Genomic DNA, 20,657 nt, shown 5'->3' on the forward strand with positions numbered 1-20,657 from the left:
TGTATTAAAAAGGAGGCAGAATGGTTGCAGGTATGTCTCTAAACCGCACGTTACTCTACGCGCACTTTTATTTTGAAAGTTCGCAAACCATTGGTGTCACGAGAAGAATGTGAACCCTGAACGTCCTGGGTTCAGGTCTAACACCAGAAATTCTGTGATGCGGATCAAGTTGGTTACTGCCTTGAGCCCGTTTCTACTTCTGGGATAGTGTGCCCGCCGGACCCCTCGGCGGCAGGGGCCTGGGTGATTCTGTCTTCCCTGTAGTGTGTGTGAGGAGCTGCCCTCCCTCCTTCCTGCCCCAGGCTGGCTCCTTTGGGAGAGGATGGCCATGGGACCCCTTCTGCAGAGGTGCTCTCATGGAATCTTGGTGACCTTGGGGATCACCTAATCCAGCCCACTCGAATTACAGATGGAAACACTGAGAAGCAGAGGTCAAGTTACCAGCGAATCAGTGGAGGGAGTGTGGGACTAGAACCCAGCCCTCCCACCCAAGTTCAAGCTCTTTTCCCACCCCAGGTTACTGCTCCAAATGGTGCTGTGACCCAGAAGATCCTATGCCAGCCATCTCGGCCTGCCCCCTTCTCTGCTCTCACCTAGTTTCCATGGGGATCAGGTGTCTCCTGGTGGCCAGCAGGCTGGCCTTGGCCCTCAGGTTATGTGGGCCGCTACTTGTCCTGGCACTTGAGGCCGCGGGTGCAGACAGATTTCCTCTGCCTCCCCTCCCTCTCCCTCTGCTCAGTCCCTTGGGCAGATCTCTGTGCCTGACCCGGGCGGGGGGTGTGTGTGTGTGTGTGTGTGTGAGTGAGTGAGTGTGTGTGTGTGTGTGTGTGTGTGTGTGTGTGTGTGTGTGTGTGTGTGTGTGTGTGTGTGTGTAGATGTGAGGAAGGCCAATGCCACCTCTTGTTTCTGTCCAGGCCTTTCTCAGGGTCTTTGCCTGGGCCGGCCATGGCAGAGCAGGTCCCTGGGCTTTAGCCCCAGGGAGGTGGGTGGCTGGGAAGGAGGCGGGGCCTTTTGCTGGCAGGCACCACCGTGGACAGCTGTGCTGTGTCGGTGCCTCTAGCCTAGCTCTGTGCAGCCTCAGGGCCTGGAGCCAGACAGCCCCATTATTTAGCTGCTGGGACTGCTGGGAGGTGGGGAGGCCAGACTGGGGGGTGTGGGCTGGAGGGAGAGACGCGAGGTGCCAGGCCCTCACTGGCCCCGTGTCCGTGCTCCTTCAGGTCAGGCCTGGGATTAAGGTGCAGCTGGGATCAGGGCCCAGCAGCCTGGGGCTGGCAGTGGCGGCACCCCTTGGGGCTCTGGGCCGTGCCTCGGCAGGAGGTGATGCTGGCGCACACCTGCGTTCCCACATTGCCCCGAGGAGGCTTCGGGCCCTTCCACCATGGCTTCTCCTCACATGCTCCCCTGCTCTTCCAGGCCTCGGGAGGTCCCCTGCCCTCTGGCCCTCGTGTTCTCTCTGCTCTTTGTTCCCACCTCTCTGCCCTGCCCCTGCCATGCTCAGCGGCTGCCTGTGCCCGTGGTCTCTGCTTCAAGCCTCCCTGCCGGCTCTGTCCCCCGCGGTCTGTATCTCCCTCTCCCTGCAGCTGTCTTCTTCCCCCCCTTCAGTACCCCCGAGCCTTCCTCCCTGCCTCTCTCCCTCTGCCCCGGTGGCCCCTGCCTCTCTGGGCTCCATCTCCAAGTCTCTGTCTGGCTCCCCGTACCTCTGCCTGTCCTGGCCTGGTCTCCATGTCCCTGTGTCCCTGGGAGCCTGTGTGTGGGTGGGGATGGGGGTGTCTCTAGAGAAGAGTCTGTTGGCTTCTCCACTCCAGCTGCAGGCCGGTTGTCATGGTAACAGGGTCAGAGGGCCCCCCCGCTGCAACAGCTGAGCTGTGGGCTGGGGGAGGGGTGGGGACAGAGGGCCAGCGTGCTCCCCAGAGCCCATGGGGAGCCAGAGCCCCAGAGGTGACCCCGCACCCACTGGTCTGTGGTCCCCAGACTCGGACCTCAGCCTCCCAGGTGCTTGCGCAGGTACTTCTGGCACCAGTGACTCTCCGCACACCCCAGGCCATTCCACTGCCTCCTCCCTGGTCGCTGAAATCTGACTCTGCACTGTGACCCTCCCACACCACCGCCTTCTCCATCATGGCCCCAAGCTCAGATGTCCACTCCTCGCCTCCCAGCCCTGTCCCCTCCAAGCTGTGATCCTCAGGTCCCCAGGCCCCCATCAGGCAGGGTGGCTGCTGCAGGAGCCCTTGGGTACTTTGAGGCTGGCAGGCAGGTCAAATGGAGGCTGGTACCTGCGTGTGCTCTGTGTCCTGAGATGGAGCAGGCCGGGGGGAGCCCCGGAGGAGTGAGGTTAGACACAGGCAGCACTTTACTTAGGGGCGGCGGGGAAGCCATCGAGGGGCCCCCTCCACCTCGGGCCTTCTGGTCAGGACCCGGGGCAGCTTGGAGTCCGGCAGGTGCGCACACCTGCACGATGGTGGCCAGGAGCAGGGCTCGGGGGCTGCGTCCGAGCCCAGCCTCGCCTTCGCCCCGTGGCTCCAGGGAGGGCAGCTGAGCCGGAGCAGGGTGCCCTGGCCTGCATGGGGGCTTCCTGTCCCAGCCCCACCCTGGGGGCCGGGCGGGCCTGCCAGGACTGAGGGTGTGGGCCACTCCTGGCCTTCTCTGGGGTCTGGAGAGTGTCGGGCGGGTGGCTCCTCTGTGTTGTGTCTGCCGTAGCCCCTGAGAGGAGCTATGTAAATATTTGTGCAGAGGCATCTGGGATGGGAGCAGATTTTGACAGTGGCCTCGGGCTTGGGGAGGGGGGCCGTGGGCAGCAGGAGGGCCAGCATGGGGGTGTGAGACCGGGTGAGCCTCAGCCTCTTTTCTGCCCAGTGGTGGCTTCCAGGGTGGTGGGACTTCAAGGGGTCCAGGAAAGTCCTTTCACGATTAAACATCTTCCCCGAGGGTGCTTGAAATGCCTCTATTTGGGAACCTTTAGCTTGGGTGGAGAACGAACCTTTTTCTTTAAAAAGACATTCTCAAAAAAAAAAAAAAAAAGACATTCTCTTCTCATCACTCCTCCCCTGTAAGCAGGGAGGAGTGTGGAAATAGCTCGCCCTCAGTGTGAAGGAGTTTCACAGAATCATTCCTCCCTGACATGGGGAGGGGCCCATGGGGTCAGGGCCAGAAGAGGGGGCACAGAGGGACACCTGGGACAGGTGATGAGTGTGGGAGAGGCTCTGGATGAACCGCTGTCCCCCTAAAGTCCCTTCCTGTCCTTAGTCCAGGGGCCCATAAAGATCTCCACGCTGTGCACTGTGGTTGGCCTTGAACGGACTTCTTTCCGTTTTGGTCGCGTGTGTACTGGAGTAGAAGCACCTTGAGGGCTGGGCAGCGTCTTCTCTTTAACCCACCATCTCCCTCACGTACAGTTCTGGGCAAGGCTGCCGTGTCTGACTCCCCCACTAGATTGGAAGCTCTGGGAGGGTAGACAGCGGCCTGCTTTGTTCTCTGTTGTATCTCTGTGTCTGTTGCATAGTGGGAGCTCAGTTCATGCTCCCACTGAATGAAGGACTGAATGAATGTGGTGGGCAGTGTGCTGTGTTGCAGAAACCCTATACCAGGAGTCAGAGCCTTGGGAGCAATTTCTGGTTTAGTTATAGACTTGCTGTGTGACCTTGGACAAATCACTTCCCATCTCTGGGCCTCGGTCTCTCCCTCTGTGAAAAGCCTTAGAATAATAGAATGCCAGGGCTGGGAGGGGTCTTAGAGGATGGGGAGGCTATTGGGGCCAGAGGAAGGTGGCCTGAGGTGGCCACTGAGAGAGCTGCAAGTCTTCCACCCCTGCCGTGTGGGGGACATTGTGGGGTACAGGGAAGGCATCTGGGGATTCTCAGCCTTCCTGCCTCATAGATGGACGGAGGAGGGCTGGATGGGGGAGCAGAGCTGGAGGAGCGGGTGGTGGCAGCTGCACTCACTGGCACCCTCACTGTTGTGACTGCACTTTTTTTGTGTGTGTGTGCGGTACGCGGGCCTCTCACTGCTGTGGCCTCTCCCCTTGCGGAGCACAGGCTCCGGACGCGCAGGCTCAGTGGCCATGGCTCACGGGCCCAGCTGCTCTGCGGCATGTGGGATCCTCCCGGACCGGGGCACGAACCCGTGTCCCCTGCATCGGCAAGCGGACTCTCAACCACTGCGCCACCAGGGAAGCCCTTTTTTTTTTTTTTTCTTTTGCTGTGTTGGGTCTTTTTCGCTTTGCGCGGGCTTCTCATTGTGGTGGCTTCTCTTTGTTGCGGAGCTCGGGCTCCAGGTGCTCCGGCTTCAGTAATTGTAGCGCATGGGCTCGGTATTTGCGGCATGAGGGCTCAGTAGTTGTGGCTCGCGGGCTGTAGAGCGCAGGCTCAGTAGTTGTGACGCACGGGCTTAGTTGCTTCGCGGCATGTGGGATCTTCCCAGGGCTTGAACCCGTGTCCCCTGCATTGGCAGGCGGATTCTTAACTACTGTGCCACCAGGGAAGTCCCTGTGACTGCACTTATAGTTTGCAAGCTGGGACGCATGCTTTGTGGCAGGTGGTCCTTAGATGGGGCCTCGTCGCCATCATTTTACAGGTGCCGAACTCACTTAGAAAGGCTAAGGGGTCTTAGCCAGCTGGCAGGTACCTGAGAGGGAACTCCAGTCCAGTTTTCCTCTTTCCACTCGAGTCCTGCCCAACACGGAACACCACTGCACAGGCTGTCTTGCCCCAGAGGGCCCGCTGGGGTCATGATGGGCTCAGAGCCCCAGGAAATTTGGCTTTTAGCTTGGGTTCCCAGAGCTGCAGTTCCTCATTTGCTAAGTGGGATCAAAACACCTGTCCTCCCGCGTACTGCTGGGAGAGGTTCGGCAGATAAGAGGGTAGGTGCAAAGCAGTGTCGGGTGCCGAGGCTCTTGGCATTCTACTCGCCATCAGGCAGGGCGTCACCCATGTGGCCGCAGGTTCTAGTCAACCAAGGAAGTGAGCTGACCAAGGGTCTCAGCATCCCTGTTCCCTACGGCCACCACCCTGTGCCCTGCTCCGCCCCGGCCTGCCTCTCCGCCTCTCTCCACGGGCTTCTGCTGGACCAGCTCCCACTTCTTCCACAAATCATAGAAACCAGGGGTGTTTGTGTTACGGGTTTCTTCTTTCTCTCTCATTGGTTTTTCTCCTTTTCCTTTTTTCTCACTCCCCAGTCCCGTTACCCTCCCCTTAGGCAGCCATTCAAATGTACTTCCTGTGAATGTGTTGCTTGCATATGTTCTTGCAAAACGTGTGTTTTGTCTGACTGCATATGGGTTTAATTTATGTAAATGATATGTGCTATATATTGTATTCTGGTGTTCACTTTTGTTGCACAGAAGTCCGCCTTTAAGTCCAGCCAGCTTGTTCCTTGATCTTGAGCCTATAGCTCCGTGTTCTCTGGTGTGCTCCCCCGTCGTTTTACCTGTCCACTCTCCTGGGGAGGGCCCTCCAGGTTGTCTCTATAAATGATGCTGCAGTGAACATCCTCATGCCTGGCCCCTTTTGGACTCACGTGAGGATGTCTTTGGGATTTCCCCCCAGGAGTGGAACTGCTGGATCCCAGGGTATGTGGACACTTAATTCAACTAAGTACTGTCCGGCTGTGCCTGAGCAGGGCTGCATCTGTTGCCACCCTCCTGAGCAGAGCACGGGATTCCCCTGCAATCCTGCCACACGTGGCCTTACCCACCTTTCTCATTTTTGCAAGTTTAATAGGTGGAAGTGATATCTTTCTGCTTTAATCTGCATTTCTTTGATTTCATGTGAGTCCGAACATCGTGTAGGCAGCCGTTCAGGTTTCTTTCCCGTGAATTCCGTGCTCATATCCTTTGCTCACTTTTCGATGAAGCTGCTGTCTTTCGTTCTTGTTGATCTGCAAGAGTGGCTTATTGATTCTAGAAACACAAATGCATACAGTTAAATAACCATTGTGTATGCTGGATACTAATCCCCGTTGAATCAAGAGTTCGTAAATATCTGTAAATATATTGGTAAATATCAGTCGTCTGTCAAATTTATCCAACAAAAATTCTTAATTTTGATACAAACAAATACATGGCTTTTTAGCTTTCTTCATGCTTTTGAAGTTTTGTTTAAGAAATCCTTCACTGTCCTGAGGTTGCAGAGGTCTACATTTTCTTCTGTTACCTTAATTGTTTTACCTTTCTCAGTTGGGTCTTTAATCCATCCTGACCCTGCCTTTGTCTGTGGTGTCAAACAGGGATCAAGGTGTGTTTTTTTCTGTTTACTGAGCCAATTTTCCCAACACATCTAGTAAATAGCCTGTTCTTCTCCGTTGACTTGTGGGGCTACCTGTACCACTGGTTAATTCGCCATATATCCATGCGTCTGTCTTGGAGCTCTCTGTTCTGTTCCAACTATTTGTCTGTTCCTGCATCAAAACCATATTAAAAATATACGGTAGTTAGTATGTCTTAGTATCTGGAAAGGCAAATCTTCCCTCTCTGCTCTTCTTTTGAAAGGTTGACATACATATTTGTGGACCTCTCTTCTCCTTCGCAAACTCTAGAGAAGGTTTATCAAGTTCCTGGGAAGAAAAACCCCACCAGAATCTTGACTGGAACTAGATTGGTTTTATGGGTTAATTTGGGGAGAATTGACATCTTTCTAATATTTGTCCCATCTGAGAGTCTATAGCGTCTCTCCGTTTATCAGATGGTTTCTGCATCCTTTATTAGTTTAAGGTTTTCTTTTTTCTCCCCCGTAGAGACCTTGTGCATTCTTGGTCACTTCCTAGACACTTCATAGTTTTTTTTTTTTTTTTTGGCCATGCCATGCGGCATGTGGGATCTTAGTTTCCCGACCAGGGACTGAACCTGTGCCCCCTGCATTGGGAGTATGGAGTCTTAACCACTGGACCACCAGGGAAGTCCCCACTTCATAGTGTTTGTTGCTATTATGAAAGAGATCTTATTTATTTATTTAATTTAATTTTATTTTTTTGCGGTACACGGGCCTCTCACTGTTGTGGCGTCTCCCGCTGCGAAGCACAGGCTCCGGACGTGCAGGCTCAGCGGCCATGGCTCATGGGCCCAGCCGCTCCGCGGCATGTGGGATCTTCCCGGACCGGGGCACGAACCCGCGTCCCCTGCATCGGCAGGCGGACTCTCAACCACTGCGCCACCAGGGAAGCCCGAAGGAGATCTTATTTCTGACTACCTACTCTAATAGCCTTCTGCTGGTGGAGAGGGGGCTGATCTTGTATCTGGCAGCCTCACTGGATGAAGTCTCTCATGAGCTAGTTCTAATTGTTTATCTGTTGATTTTATTGGTTCTCTAGGGAGATGATCCTATCATCTGCGAATAACGCTGGTTTTCTCTGTGTATGTTTGGGTCATTGCCATATGCGTTGACGTTGGAACGTTCCATCTGCCTTTTCAGCAGGCTTTCACATGCACTTGTATTTATTTGCTGGAGTCCTGTGAGGTGGGTGAGTCAGGGAGGGATTGCAAGTTTCGGATTAATGATTGAGAAGCTGCGGCCGACTGGGTGACCGATGGGACAGGCCCTCTGGGGTACTCCGGGAGCCAAGGTGGGAGCGGCACTCTAGAAGCTTGCGGGGCCCTGGAGGAGGGCAGGGACCCCCACTGTCCCCTAGTGGACCTCGGCCCTTTGTGCCCTTGCTGCCCGTGGCCGGCTGTGTGAGGGTCACAGAGAAGAGGGCTGGTAGGGGTCTGAGGCTCAGAGATACCCCAGCCCCCTTGCCCGGATTCCTGGGCCGTCAGCCTCCGTGTTCCGTGCTGTTGACTAGATTGAATAGTGCTTCAGCAGAAGACGCCACCTCATTCCTCTGAGGGTTCTGACTGCTGTCCAGACTCAGGGTGGGTTTGAAATGGGCCAATCCTGTCCTGAAAGGGTAGTCAGTCAGTGCCTCTGAATCTAAAGGGAGCTTAAAGCGTGGGGAGATGGCCCTGTCCCCATCTGCCATCCGGGCAGGTCCCTGCCCCAGTCCATGATCGACTGGACACCTGTTCACCCAGTTTGTCCCGTGAAGCCAGCCCAACGCTGGCCTCAGGCCTCCGGCTCTGGGCAGAGGGAGGAAGCTCCCCCAGAAGCCAGTGTACAGTTAGCTCTCTCATTAGGAGCCAGTGTTAGAGGAGTTTTCAGCGAGAGACGTCCCTGTGGCCAGAAAATCTTTGTAGAGCGGGTCCTTCGGGGGCCTAGAGGGACAGGAGGAGTTGGAAGGAAGCGGGGTGGGGCCGTGGGGAGTGGGAGGGCCTGTGAAGCTGGGGTGCACTGGAGGGGGCACTGGGGCCAGCCTGCGTGTCCGGGGATGGGAGGCTAAGTGTGGAGGCCTCAGGGAGGGTGGGGAGTGCGACGGTGCCGTAAGGGAAGCTTTCCCCGAATAAACATGGCCTCGTTTCACCTTGCCGGGGCTGTGACTCCCAGTGTACCGACTGTGAGGCTGCAGCCCCGAAGGAGGTCGAGTAGGGCTGAGCCCCAGAGCTTTTCTAGAAAGAGCTCTTCTCCCGAGGCCATCACAGTGGCCCCTGGGAAAGGTAGCACAGACAGGCCACATGCAGTGGGTTTGGGCGGGCACCTGGATGGCCCACAGAGGCCCTGAGGCCCTCCGTATGGCCCTGTACATCTCTGGGAAGGTGTTAGGCTGGAGGGGCTCGTGGAGGGTCTGTCTGGAGATGCTCCTTCTGTGTGAGCTGGGGTCTGGATCGGGGCTCCCCAGCCCCAGCCCTGAAGTGAGTATTCCTGGGGAAGTCTGTCCCACTCAGCTCCTGGAGCCATGGGGATAGGATTGGCCTCTCTTTCTCTCTCACACACGGACACACACACGAACATACACGTGCACACTCATTCACTGGCTGGCCTCTCAGGCTCCCCCGCTCTGTCCCCTGGGCCTGTAGTGTCCCTGGCCTTCCTTAGGTCCCCACTGCCCGAGAGAGCGACGTTAGCGACACGGTGGCCCCTGGCCAGGAGCAGCTCCTGCTGCATCTTCCTGTCGCCGCCACCAGGCTAAATATAACCTGACACTGCACAGCCCTGGGCCGCCGCCGTGGGAGACAGCCTCTGCCTGGGGGCGGACAGGCCGACTGGAGCCCCAGCCTCCTGCCCCAGCAGGGCAGGACAGCGACGGGGGCAAGGATGGCTGCTTCCCCGAGGTCACCTTCCCTGCAAGGACCCGGCACCCCGCCTCGTTACAGCTCTGAATGCTTCCACAAGGCCATCTGTCATCTCATCTGGTACCCAGAGTACGAGTCACTTGTCCCTGCAGTACCCACAGGGAGTCTGAAGCTGAGAGGTGGCTGACCTGCCCACAGTCACACAGCGATCGCCCAGGTCTCCTGAGGGTCGGGGCAGCTCAGCTCGGCTCAGCTCCCCAGGACCCCTCTCTCTGCCAACTCATCCCGGACTCCAAACTGGGGGTCCTGTTGACTCCCCGGCTCAGTGAGGGTGGGTGCCACGCCTGTCTTGTTCACGAGGCCCTGAACGCTTCACGTGCGTGTGCTCGGTGAATACTCCAGGGGGATGAAGAGCCCCCTGCAAAGGAGCCTGATGACACCTAGTGTGCAGACGAGCCACTAGAGATTCTGACCTGGGGAGCTTGTCCAAGGACACTCAGGTCACCTGCAGGTCTCCCTTTCCCCACCTGCCCGGTGCTGCCCCAAGAGATAAGGCCTGCCCCCGCGAAAGCCCACGGCGGCTCCTGCCTGGAGACCAGCCAGGGGTTCCCAGAGGTGGGCAGCTGGGTTTGGGACCGTGGGTGGGTTGGGGTGCAGGGCAGGGACGGTGCCCCAAGTGCACTGTCGGGTGTGGATTGGCACCAGGTGAAAGCAAGCCAGCGTTGCGTTCTGATGAAGATGCTCCCTTCCCCGGGGTCAGGAGGAACTGGACCTGCTGCACCTGGAAGGCAGCCAGACCTGGTCCCCTGGGGCCCTCCCACTGCCCCCCTGCCCCTTCCTCAGTGGCCTGTGGTGAGCTGCATGACCTCTGCGGCCCTTAGGATCCGAGGCGCAGAGGAGCCTGTCCTTGTGTGGGGCTGTCAATGCATGACCACCTCTACTCTCCCGGTCTTCATTCTCACAGGGCCCAGGGTGCCCCAAGCCCAGGAGGCAGGCCGAGGCTGGGTGCCCGGATGTCTTCAGCTGGGGCTGGGGTCGGGGGGGGGTGGGGGGTGTGTGAGCCGGGTGTTCTTCAGCAGCAGCCACGTGAGCCAGGCTGGCCCAAGGGCCCTCTCCCTCTCCTCCTTCTCCAGTTACCAAGATGTCCCTTGGGGGACTTCCCTGGCGGTCCAGTGGTTAAGACTCCGCGCTTCCATTGCAGGGAGCGCAGGTTCAGTCCCTGGTCGGGGAAACTAAGATCCCGAAAGCTGCGCAGCGTGGCAAAAAAAAAACCCCGCAAATAAACAGAAGCAAAAACAAACAAAAAAACCTCCCTTGGGCCCTCCGGCTTCACAGTGTTCTGTCATTCATCCCTCCAGCCCAGTGGGGCATGGTCATCGTCCTGTATTCCAGATGAGCTCCCTGGGGCCGGAGGGGGGCAGGTGACTCGCCCAAAGTCATTCTGATGCAATGAGCAAAGGCCACTTAACTCCATAGCCTGTGCCCCGCCCTTTCGCGCCCGGGAGCCCCACAGCCGTTCTGCGGGCCGGGCAGGGGCCCTCCGCTCCCCGTTCCCTCCTTCTCCGGGCGCTCCAGACTCCGGCTGTCTCGGGAGCGCGGGCCGCTCCTGCCACAGAGCGGCTCTCGGCGGAACTGCAGCCTCCGCCAGCTCTGGGCTCAAGTCAGCCTCTGCTCCGCGGAGCTGCTCTGCGGGGGTGGGGCGGGGCGGAGGCAGGAGAGGAACAGAGTCATGGATGAGCGGGGTCTGGGGTACGTAGGAGCAGGGCTCATGGGGGGCGAGGCACTGGTCCCGGCGTGCGGTGCCAGCCCAGGGCTCCGGGGAGGCGGCCCAGACACTGACTCTGAACATTTCTTCTCTGCTGAGAAGTTGTGTGAAGGTCACAGCCCCGCTGCCTGCAGGCCGCGATGTGCCGCTGCTCAGTTCTGGCTGTCCCTGTGCCCCACCCCTGGCCTGCTGACCTCCAGCTGCCCTCAGGGACCCCCCCCCCCGCCAGAATTCCAGCCAGTGATGGGATGGGGTCCCCTGGCAGGTCTGGCTGAAGAGCTAGGGGTGGGTGATACGGCAGCTCAGGGAAGACCCAGCCAGCCAGGCAGGATGGGCGGGAGGCAGAGCCTCTCGGAGCCCTGGCTGACCTGGGGCTACCTGCTTTCCTTCCTTTCGTGGCCACTCGAAAATAGTAGCTGGAGCCTAACACCCCGCCTCCCCCCAGCCATCAGGCAGGGCTCCAGTTCACATTTTCGGTATAACAAGGGCTTTTACAGGGTTATTTGAAAGGGAAAATTTCTTGAATGTCCACCAAGGGAGAGGACCAAGGGGGCTCCGTGTGTGAGTGTGTGTCTGTGTCCAAGGGCCGGGAGTGGGCCTGTGCCGTAAGGGGGCTTATATCTGGAGTTTCTGCGGCCTGGCGTGAAGGGGGGCACAATGGGATGTCAGGGTCCTGGGCTGTCCAGGCTGCAGAATGCAGTTCTGGCCTCTCTTGCTGAGAAGCTGGAACTGAAGTGGGCACGGGGCGTTGAGGCCTCAAGTTCAGAATCCTGAGGCCGTGCCCTGGGGGCAGGATCCCCAGGCCATCCTGCAGGGTTGGGCTCATCAGGGTTCCAGACTCTGGACTTACATGAGACGAGTTTCCCAGCGAGGAACCAAGACCAGGGGCCTGGATCGCTGGGTCCCAGGGGGTGGGTGTTGGGGGGGGTCTCCAGGGCTACGGTTTCCTGGTCTCTGGCCTCTCCTTAGTCCCTATGAGGGCCGGTCCCTGTTCAGGCTGCTGCCGGCCATCACCATATTAGGGCATAAACTCTAGGCGGGCTGTCTAGGTGCCAGACGGTCTCCAGCTGGGCCCGGCCTCCTGCAGCTCCCAACACCACGGCAGTGTTTCAGCCGGGCCATGTCAGAGGCTGGAGGTCAGGGGACAGGAGCAGCTACTGGAAAGAGACCCTGAAAGAGCCCCCCAGCTCCGGTCCCGTGGGCCAAGCCGTGAGGGCCTGGGACGCGGTGAGTGGAAGGGCGTTGGGGTAGGGCAGAGAATTCTTGGCCAGCCCCTGCCCTGGCCCAGCTCCCCTCATCCCAGTGCCATCCTGTTTCCGTTGGTTTCAGAGGATCTCCTTCCACCAGATTAATCCCACAGCAGTTAGAATTGCTCCCCTGCCGCTCCCTCTCGGCCCTGTCCCTATAGCAATCGCCCCGGAGCCCGGCCAGCATCTCCTAGGAATCAGGCCCTTTACGCCTGGCCTTCTCAGGTCTGTGGAGGACCTGCGGCTGCACTTCCCAGGGCTGGCCCACAGGGCTCATTGGCCGTCGGCCCCTCCAGCTGGTTGGCCTTGACTCAGTTCACCCCAGCCATGTCCTCTCCACCAGCCCTGATCCTTGACTCCTCCCCCGCCGTTAGCCCCACCCCATCACCAACACCACTGGCCAGCGCCTGCTCCCTGGTGCGTTGTTCTGGGTGCTAGGCCCTTCAGAGGGGACACAGACGCTGGTGAGTTAGGACCCGGCAGTGCAGAGAAGACAGATGAGCACCAGGAAAGAAGTCTCTGCCCTGGGAAGAGAAGATGAGGAACATGCTTGGTCCCCATCAGGTCCATGGAGGAACAGAATGTTAATGCGCCTTCTTGTTGCATCAAGGAGGGCTTCCTGGAGGCGGGGGTTCTGAGCTGGGCCTTAGGCAGAGCCTGAGAGCGCACCAGGGTCTCTTTCAGAAATCAGCAGAGAGGAGGGTGTGGGGGCCGTGCGCTGGTCAAAGGCAGAGGCGGAACAGGTACATTGGCCTGGTGAACTGACAGCAGCTGGAATAGGGGGCCTGGTGGCCAGAGAGAGACATTGGGAGGGAAAAAAAAAATCAGAAACAGAGAAAAAGACGAGAGACAGATGAAAGATCTAGAAGCAGCGCCTCTCAACTCTGGTGAAGGATCAGTTTTGTTTCTAACGTGTCACAGACCAATACTTGTGTGAAATACAAAAATCACATGCTTGGGTTTTGCGGCAATGCCCAGTTGCTGTAAAGGTTTTGAAGCTCTTGCTCTCAAGTTCTGAACTTATCTTCTTGTGGATGACACAACAGTTGGGTACGAACGAAGAGGAGCAAAGACAGACAGAGAGACAGAGGGTGATGGCTAACCTGTCTCTAGTGTTCGGCGCACGCCAGGCACTGCCCTAGGTAGCTGGCACGTGTTGACTTATTTAATCTTTACAACTCATGAGGAACGAATTATCATCGTTCCCATTTTATAGATGAGGAAAATGAGGCACAGGGAGGTTAAAAACGTAAGAAAAATGCATCAATGACAAGGCAGCAGAGCTGGGATCTGAACCCTGAGATCCTGGGCTTAAAGTCTGTGGGCTTAACCTCCAGGCTGCACTGCCTTGCATGAGGAAAAGCAAAGATAGAGTGCGAGAGGATAGGGAAAAAGGTGAGACAACCCAGGAAGAAAGGAGCAGAAGGCAGTGTGAGGAGAATGCACATGGGGAGAGAGGGCTGGAGAACCAAGGCAAGCAGAGAGGGAAAGGGAGAGCTTTGAAAGCGGAAAGCTGGAGCAGCCAGATTAGGGAAGCAGCTCTGGCCGGCAGGTGGCAGGAGGAGGGGGTGGGGCAGGAGGCAATGGTGAGAAGGGGCAGGACTGTGTGTGGGAGCCGTGGGGGAGGCAGAAGTGGACAGGCCCCTTCAGGTTTCGGGGGCCCATTCCGCCTGGTAGCACAGCGGCCGTGTGTCCGCTTTGCAGGGAGCTGCTTCCTGTGCCTGGTCGATGTGGTGCCCGTGAAGAACGAAGATGGGGCTGTCATCATGTTCATCCTTAACTTTGAGATGGTGATGGAGAAGGACATGGTGGGGTCCCCAGACCGTGACACCAATCACCGTGCCCCTCCCACCAGCTGGCTGGCCCCCGGTAAGTGCAGCTGTGTTCTTGGGCTGGCGCAGGAATACACGGTTTCCCCTCCCTGGGGCCGTGAGGCTGCCCAAAGGCAATGCTCTGTAGGAAGGGATGCGGAGGGGATCCCTTCAGGGATGGGGGAGAGAACATGGAGGACACGGCCGGTCCCCTCCAGCTCAGCATGGACAGATGCGGTGGAGTGACTGAGCCCAGATTCACAGGTCCCTGGGGCAGGAGCATGGCTGGTTTCATAGCCTTACCCGCTTGGGGTCCCACCACAGCATCCCCTGGGAGTGATCCTCTCTCCAGCCCCAGGGATGGGGGAGTCACCCTTCCCAGATGGCCCTGGCCACTGCGGGGCAGCCCCCTCTGCTCATGGGAAGGCCCCGTCTCTCATGGACTCAACTCTGTGAAGTTTCTCTCTCTGGTCCTTGTTCCCGGACGGGTCAGTTCCCTGCCGTGGCCTTGGCTACTTGAGAAGAGGATGTGAGGGGACTCCTCCCTGTGGCTGGAGGCGTGGAGGCCTCACCTCATCCCCCCATGACTCAAAGGCTCAGACACCTCCTCCTCCCCCTGCGTGGCCTTTTTGGGTTTAATTTTTTTTTTTCTTTTTTGCCGTACGCGGGCCTCTCACTGCTGTGGCCTCTCCCGTTGCGGAGCACAGGCTCCGGACGCGCAGGCTCAGCGGCCATGGCTCACGGGCCCAGCCGCTCCGCGGCACGTGGGATCTTCCCGGACCGGGGCATGAACCCGTGTCCCCTGCGTCGGCAGGCGGACTCTCAACCACTGCGCCACCAGGGAAGCCCCACTTGGGTTTAATTTTAAATGTTCCCTCAGAGTCATGGCGAAAGAAACCACCTCTTGGTTTCTCAAGCTCTAAAGTGGCAGCATTAGTAACACTGGCCCCACCTGTTCCATGGGTACCACCTCCAAGGTGGCAGGGTACGGCGGGAACCCGTGGCATCACTCCTCCATGTGGATGCAGGCCCTGCCATTTACTGTGTGACCTCCAGCCAATCACATAACTCACTGACGCCTAAATTTCCTCAAGTCTAAAATGGAGGTAATGGTACCCAATGGGTGCAGTGGTGAGAGCCACAGGTGGTTTACGTAGAGACTACCGGTGATGTGAGGCTCAAGAAATGGTGCTTTATTATTGGCGGAGTCTTAGATACGACTGCACTCTAGACTTTTTCTGGAGACTTGAGTTCTGTGCAGTAGGAGTGGGGGTGGAGGGGTGCCGGCGGCTCTCGGGGCTCCCACTTTCCCTCCTCTCTCCCCTTGGTGACTGGGCTGCAGCTGCTAGGCCTGGCCCTCTCCCGGGCTGCTGACGCCACGCACCTCCCCTCTCCCCGCAGGCCGCGCCAAGACCTTCCGCTTGAAGCTGCCCGCGCTGCTGGCCTTGACCGCCCGGGATTCGTCGGTGCGGCCGGGTAGCGCAGGCGGCGCCGGTGCCCCGGGGGCCGTGGTGGTGGACATGGACCTGACGCCCGCGGCGCCCAGCAGCGAGTCGCTGGCCCTGGACGAGGTGACGGCCATGGACAACCACGTGGCGGGGCTCGGGCCGGTGGAGGAGCGTCGCGCTCTGGTGGGCCCGGGCTCGCCGCCCGCCTGCGCGCCCGGCCCGCACCCGTCGCCCCGGGCGCACAGCCTCAACCCTGACGCCTCGGGCTCCAGCTGCAGCCTGGCCCGGACGCGCTCCCGAGAGAGCTGCGCCAGCGTGCGCCGCGCCTCCTCGGCCGACGACATCGAGGCCATGCGCGCTGGGGCGCTGCCCCCGCCGCCGCCGCGCCACGCCAGCACCGGTGAGGGTCGGCCCCACCCCTGCAGGAACTGCCCGGCTGCGTCCTCAGCCGCGGGCCTGTCCATTCCAGGCCCTCAGCTTCCTCCCTCTCCGCCCTGTCCTGTGTGCCTGGGAGATGGAAATCCTATTAAGCGCTTACTTAATCCCATTAAGTAGCCTTTTATTCCATTAAACGTGCATTCATCCCGTTGCATTCTTCCACTCTCAGAGCAGGTGCTGGCCCCGAGGAGCTGGCTCTCCCAGGCTGGCCTGGAGCGGGGATGCCCACGGGAGTCGGGAAGGCGGGAGAGGCATCTGGGTCCCTGCCACCACCTGGGCCTCTGGCAGGCTCCCAGTGCCTGCTGAACAGACCCGCATAGAGGCTCTTTCCCCTCCGTCATCTCATAGCTGCGTCGGCGCTTCCTTACGGGGGGGGGCCTGCCCTCACTTGTTTCTCAGGGACTCCACTCCTGTCTCCTGAGCTGGCCTCAGTGAACCCCACGGCCTGGCTCCTGCAGGGCCCGTCTCCACCTCAGCTCTGTGTCGTCGACCTGACGGCCTTTGCCCCTGCCTGCCTGCCACCCTGACCCCCTTTCCCCTCCACCCCAGGGGCCATGCACCCCCTGCGCAGCGGCCTGCTTAACTCCACATCAGATTCGGACCTCGTGCGCTACCGCACCATTAGCAAGATTCCCCAAATCACCCTCAACTTTGTGGACCTCAAGGGCGACCCCTTCCTGGCTTCGCCCACCAGCGACCGGGAGATCATAGCCCCCAAGATAAAGGAGCGGACCCATAATGTCACTGAGAAGGTCACCCAGGTAGGTGTCCAGCTCGCTGGCTCTCTGCTCACGTGGGAGGAGCTTGGAGGGAGTGGAGTGGGAGTGGACTGTGGTCAAAAGGGGGGGTGGAGGGGTGCAGTCAGTGAGGGCCTCCTGAAGGTGGCGGACGTGCCGGCTGGGGGTGAGGGTGGCGTTTCAGAGCTGGGACGAGAGAGATCCTGGAGCAAGGGAGACTGGAGGGGGGTGCCCACGGGAGGGGCAGATACAGAGGACAGGTGGATGGGGCTCAGGGAGGACAGGGCAGTTGAGGCCGGGCACCTGGCAGGGTGAGGGTGGGTGGGAGAAGGTGGCCACGGGGCACAACAGAGTCCTGGGCGCAAACCAACGGGAGGTTAACGTTAGAAGGGGCCACAGAAGTCAAGGTTGGGGGTCCTGATTCTTCTAGGCCAATGTGATGAGCCAGGCAGAGGGTGGGAACCCGGTGCTAGGGCCAGGGTGGCCTAGAGGTGCCCACTGCTGTCCCCAGACCATGGGAGAGGAGAGTTTTCCTTCCCAAGTCGGGAGGGGAGAGTATGGAGTTGGGCGCACAGATACAAGAGGGGTCAAGTCCCCGAATTCCAGACCAGAGAAGATTGCCAGCCCGGGGGGGGGGCACTGCCCAACACTGCCCAGTGGCAGGGCCAGCCTGGTCTCCTGCCCCCTCTTGGCAGCAAGCCAGCCCCACTGCCCAGTCCATCCCAGCTCCTTCCCGTCCTGGCCTGGGGGTGGGGTGGGGGAAGTTCAGGACTGAGAAGCCGGGGATGGAGGGGGCTCCCGGGCCACGCCTGGCTCGCCTCAGTCCCACCGCCCCCTCCAGCTCCTTGGGGCTCCCTGAGCCGCCCGAGTGAGGGAGCTGTCCGCGCGCTGGCTGCCGTGGGCCTCCTCAGCCCTCCTCCTGGCCCCGCTCCACTGCCGCCTTGGCTCTCTGGGTCCCTGCCAGGTCTCCGGCCCCTTGGCCTTGACTCCAGAACGTTCCCCCCCACCCTAGGCCCCATATCTGGCTGCCTCGGCCTCACCCCCTCCCACCTCTGCCTCTCTCGTCCTCACCTGGAGCCCTGCCGGCTGCCCTGCCCCTGTGCCCACAGCGTGTGCTGTCGTGTTGTGGTCTGTGCGCGCCAGCGTGAGCCTGTGCTCCTGGCTCTTTGGTGGCCGGCCGGTCGCTCCATCTCTGGGTGTCTGTCTGACTCTGGCTGGCTGGGCACTGGACCGGCGGGGCGGGGGTGTCGGGGAGACCATTAATCTGCGGTGACAGGCCGGGCTGCCGGGGGGAGGGGGAGGGGCACGGGCCGCGGGAGTGGCTGCAGCGGGAGCCCGGAGCAGCGGGCCGCGGGGGAGGGGGCCTCGGGCCGGCGGGCGGGGCGCGGGAGCCCGGTGCCGGCGGGGCGGGGGTGGGGACCTGGGAGGAGGAGGGGCCGGCTGGAGGAGCCGAGGTTCCTACCGCGGTGCCCTGCCGCTGCTGGGCTGGCAGCGGGCAGAGCGCAGCACCCTGGCAGCGCGGCCGGCACCAGGGGGCCATGGGCGGCCTGAGCCAGGCGGGCTGCTGTCCGCGCTCACTGCCAGGGTGACCCCAGCCCCGAGGCCCAGCCCCAGTGACCCTGGCTTCGTGCCAGAGGCTGCCCTGGGAGCCAGGCCGCCAGCGGCTGGGGCGCAGCCTGGGCCGAGGCTGCTGTTGAGGTGCAGGTGAGGCGCTGGCTGGGCCCTTGGGCCCCGGGCAGGCAAGCTGGGGGGAGCCAAGTCCTCCATGGCGGCCCCAGCGGGGAAGGCGAGCAGGACAGGGGCTCTGCAGCCCAGGGCCCAGAAAGGCCGGGTGAGGCGGGCCGTGCGCATCTCCAGCCTGGTGGCCCAGGAGGTAGGTGACCGCCCCAGCCCCTCCCCCTCCCTCCGGGGCGGGGGCACCGAGATGGATGCGGCCCAGAGGGCTCTGGCTCCAGGCCCGGAGAGGGCTTCTGAGATGCAGGATGGTTTGGGAGCCCTGGGATCTGTGGCCCCGCTCGTCCCATTCCTGGCTCCGGCTTGCTCGCTCTGCTCCAGACCCGCTGGGCCTAGGTGGACAGTGTTTTTCTTGCCAGTGCTTCCCTTCTCCTTGGGCTTCCGTGGCCCAGCCTTCTAGCTCGAAACGCACAAGGAGGAGAGGGGAGAACAGGAGCGAAGTGGGTGCGCGGAGTGGATGGCGGGGAGACGGGGGAGGAGAGGATGGCTCCCACCCCCACCCCACCTCCCCCAGCCAGCGGGCAGCAGCTGGGCCTGGCACAGAGGCGCAGGGGCTCCACCCCTCCAGCACTCTGTGTGTTGTGAGTGGACCCTGCGGCGGGCGAGGGAAGCGTGGGCTGCTTCAGGGGTCTAGGTTGGGGGGCTGGGACCAGAGGCCACTGGATGAGTGGTGAGGGCAGGCTGAGCCGGGCACCGGGTCCACCTCTTCTGGGGCAGCCTGAGGTGCTGGTGGCTACGCTGTGGTCCCCCAGGCTGCTGACTCTATAGGCACCTCCTGGGAGCCACGTCTCCAGCCCCTGGGGGGCTTCTGGCAGAGAGCCAGAAGCCAGCTCAGGGAGGATGGCCCGGGGAGTTGGAAGCGGCTCACGGGTGGGTGAGAATCCCACCCCTGTCGCCACCACCAGCACCTAAACTCTCTGCCGTGGCTCCTGTGACCCTCCCAGCTGGGGGACAGGTGTGGGAGGGGATCCTTCGCAGCCACAGGTGAGGCCCCGGGGTTTGGCTTAAATGAGCTTCAGTATTCTGTGTGACAACAGGTTATGTAACAGGGGAGGTTAGATACCGGCAAGGCCGTGTGGCGAGCTGGCGGTTGCAGAGCTGAGCAGCGCGGCCGGCCCCCACAGGAGGAGGGCTGCGGGGCCAGGCCTCGTGCGCTGGCCTTGCCCCGGCATGTGTGCTTGTGTCCTGGGCGGTGCTGGTCCTGCTGTGGGCGGACTCAGGTAGGGGGCAGGATCCCATTTGTCAGGTGTGGTTCAGCACCGCCTCCGGGGGCCTGGCCTCTCAGGTGTGGTGAGGAGCCCCATCCGGGAGCCTTCTCCTGCCTCCTTGTCTCTGAGGGCCCTTTGCAGTCCCCACTTGACCCCTGAAAGTTCACCGCCCATGTTTTCTGCCTTAAGGAGCAAGGGGCTCGTGCTGAAGGCAGGGCAGAAGCGGGGGCCTAGAAGCCCCGTGCCCCTTCTCCTGCCCCAGGCCCCAGCTGCCCACCCCACCCATCCTGTGCCTCTGGAGCCCCTGTGGCCAAACCCCTAACTATGGTCCATCTTAACTTCCGGTTGCTTCCACTAAGGAGAGGCTCTCCACACAGTCCATCTGGTGAGGGTGGTTCCAGGGGGTCCCCAGCTTGAATATGAATGGGAGTCTGCGGCTCCACCCACCACGGCCCTTCCCAGCACAGAGGCCTGAGGATGCGGGGCCCTGGCGCTTAGCACTGCTCCCGCAGGGCTGGCAACCTTGGTTCTCAAGGGGGCGGGTGAGGCCTTGGGTTTGGCTGCCCAGGGATGGCAGGGCCAGGCTGGGAGAGTTTGGGGATTCTGAGGGGCAGGAGGAGGCCGCAGGGGGACAGACAGAGGCTCCTGGGACAGCGCGAGAAAGCTGGTCTCAGCTCTCCTAGTTTGGCTTGGGGGGAAAGGGGTGTGACTTGCTGCCACCTGGTCTGGATGGCTTGCCTGCCTCTGCCTGGGTGATGAAGGGGCAGGACAGGAGGTGAGCCGGTGCGGGGCTGGGTGGTCACTTCTGAATGGCTGCCCTGGGCCAGGGTGAGGAGGGAGGGGGCGTGAGTGTCATGGTCTCTCTTTCCGGGATGCCAAAGGGCCTGAGGCTGGGTGGCTGGTATCCTTGGGCCAGAGGCATGAGGGGACATTTAGGCCCTCAGTCCCTGGGCCACCAGCAATGGGACTTGTAAGGAGCTGCAGTGACCACCACCATTTACATCGCCCAGGCCGGAAGCTGTAGTCCTTAGAGCATTATCTGAACAGAGACTGTAGTATACGTGGGACGCGCGCGCGCGCGCGTGTGTGTGTGTGTGTGTGTGTGTGTGTGTGTGTGGTGTTTGGGGGGGTGGGTAAGATCTCACGGTGGGAGTTATATCGGTCTGTACTGCTGG

The 20,657-nt window shown here is 60.5% G+C and overlaps 2 protein-coding genes across 7 annotated transcripts in view; both read left to right on the top strand.

Annotated features, from left to right (window-relative positions):
- TMEM176B (transmembrane protein 176B) overlaps window positions 1-20,657 on the top strand; it is a 179,031-nt gene that overhangs the window by 69,454 nt on the left and 88,920 nt on the right. The gene's annotated exons all lie outside the window — the stretch shown is intronic.
- Window positions 1-20,657, top strand: part of KCNH2 (potassium voltage-gated channel subfamily H member 2) — a 33,527-nt gene that overhangs the window by 5,050 nt on the left and 7,820 nt on the right. For 5 of the 6 annotated variants that reach the window (XM_004281183.3, XM_049715020.1, XM_049715019.1 and 2 more), the window contains 3 exons: window positions 13,811-13,975; window positions 15,319-15,765; window positions 16,353-16,564. In XM_004281183.3, the coding sequence (XP_004281231.1) occupies window positions 13,811-13,975; window positions 15,319-15,765; window positions 16,353-16,564 (824 nt within the window). Of the gene's footprint in view, window positions 1-13,810; window positions 13,976-15,318; window positions 15,766-16,352; window positions 16,565-17,899; window positions 18,414-20,657 lie in introns of those variants that run through there. The other variant, XM_004281184.4, reaches the window with a different exon arrangement.

This window comes from Orcinus orca, chromosome 9 (genome assembly GCF_937001465.1).
Source record: "Orcinus orca chromosome 9, mOrcOrc1.1, whole genome shotgun sequence".
Lineage (NCBI taxonomy): Eukaryota > Metazoa > Chordata > Mammalia > Artiodactyla > Delphinidae > Orcinus > Orcinus orca.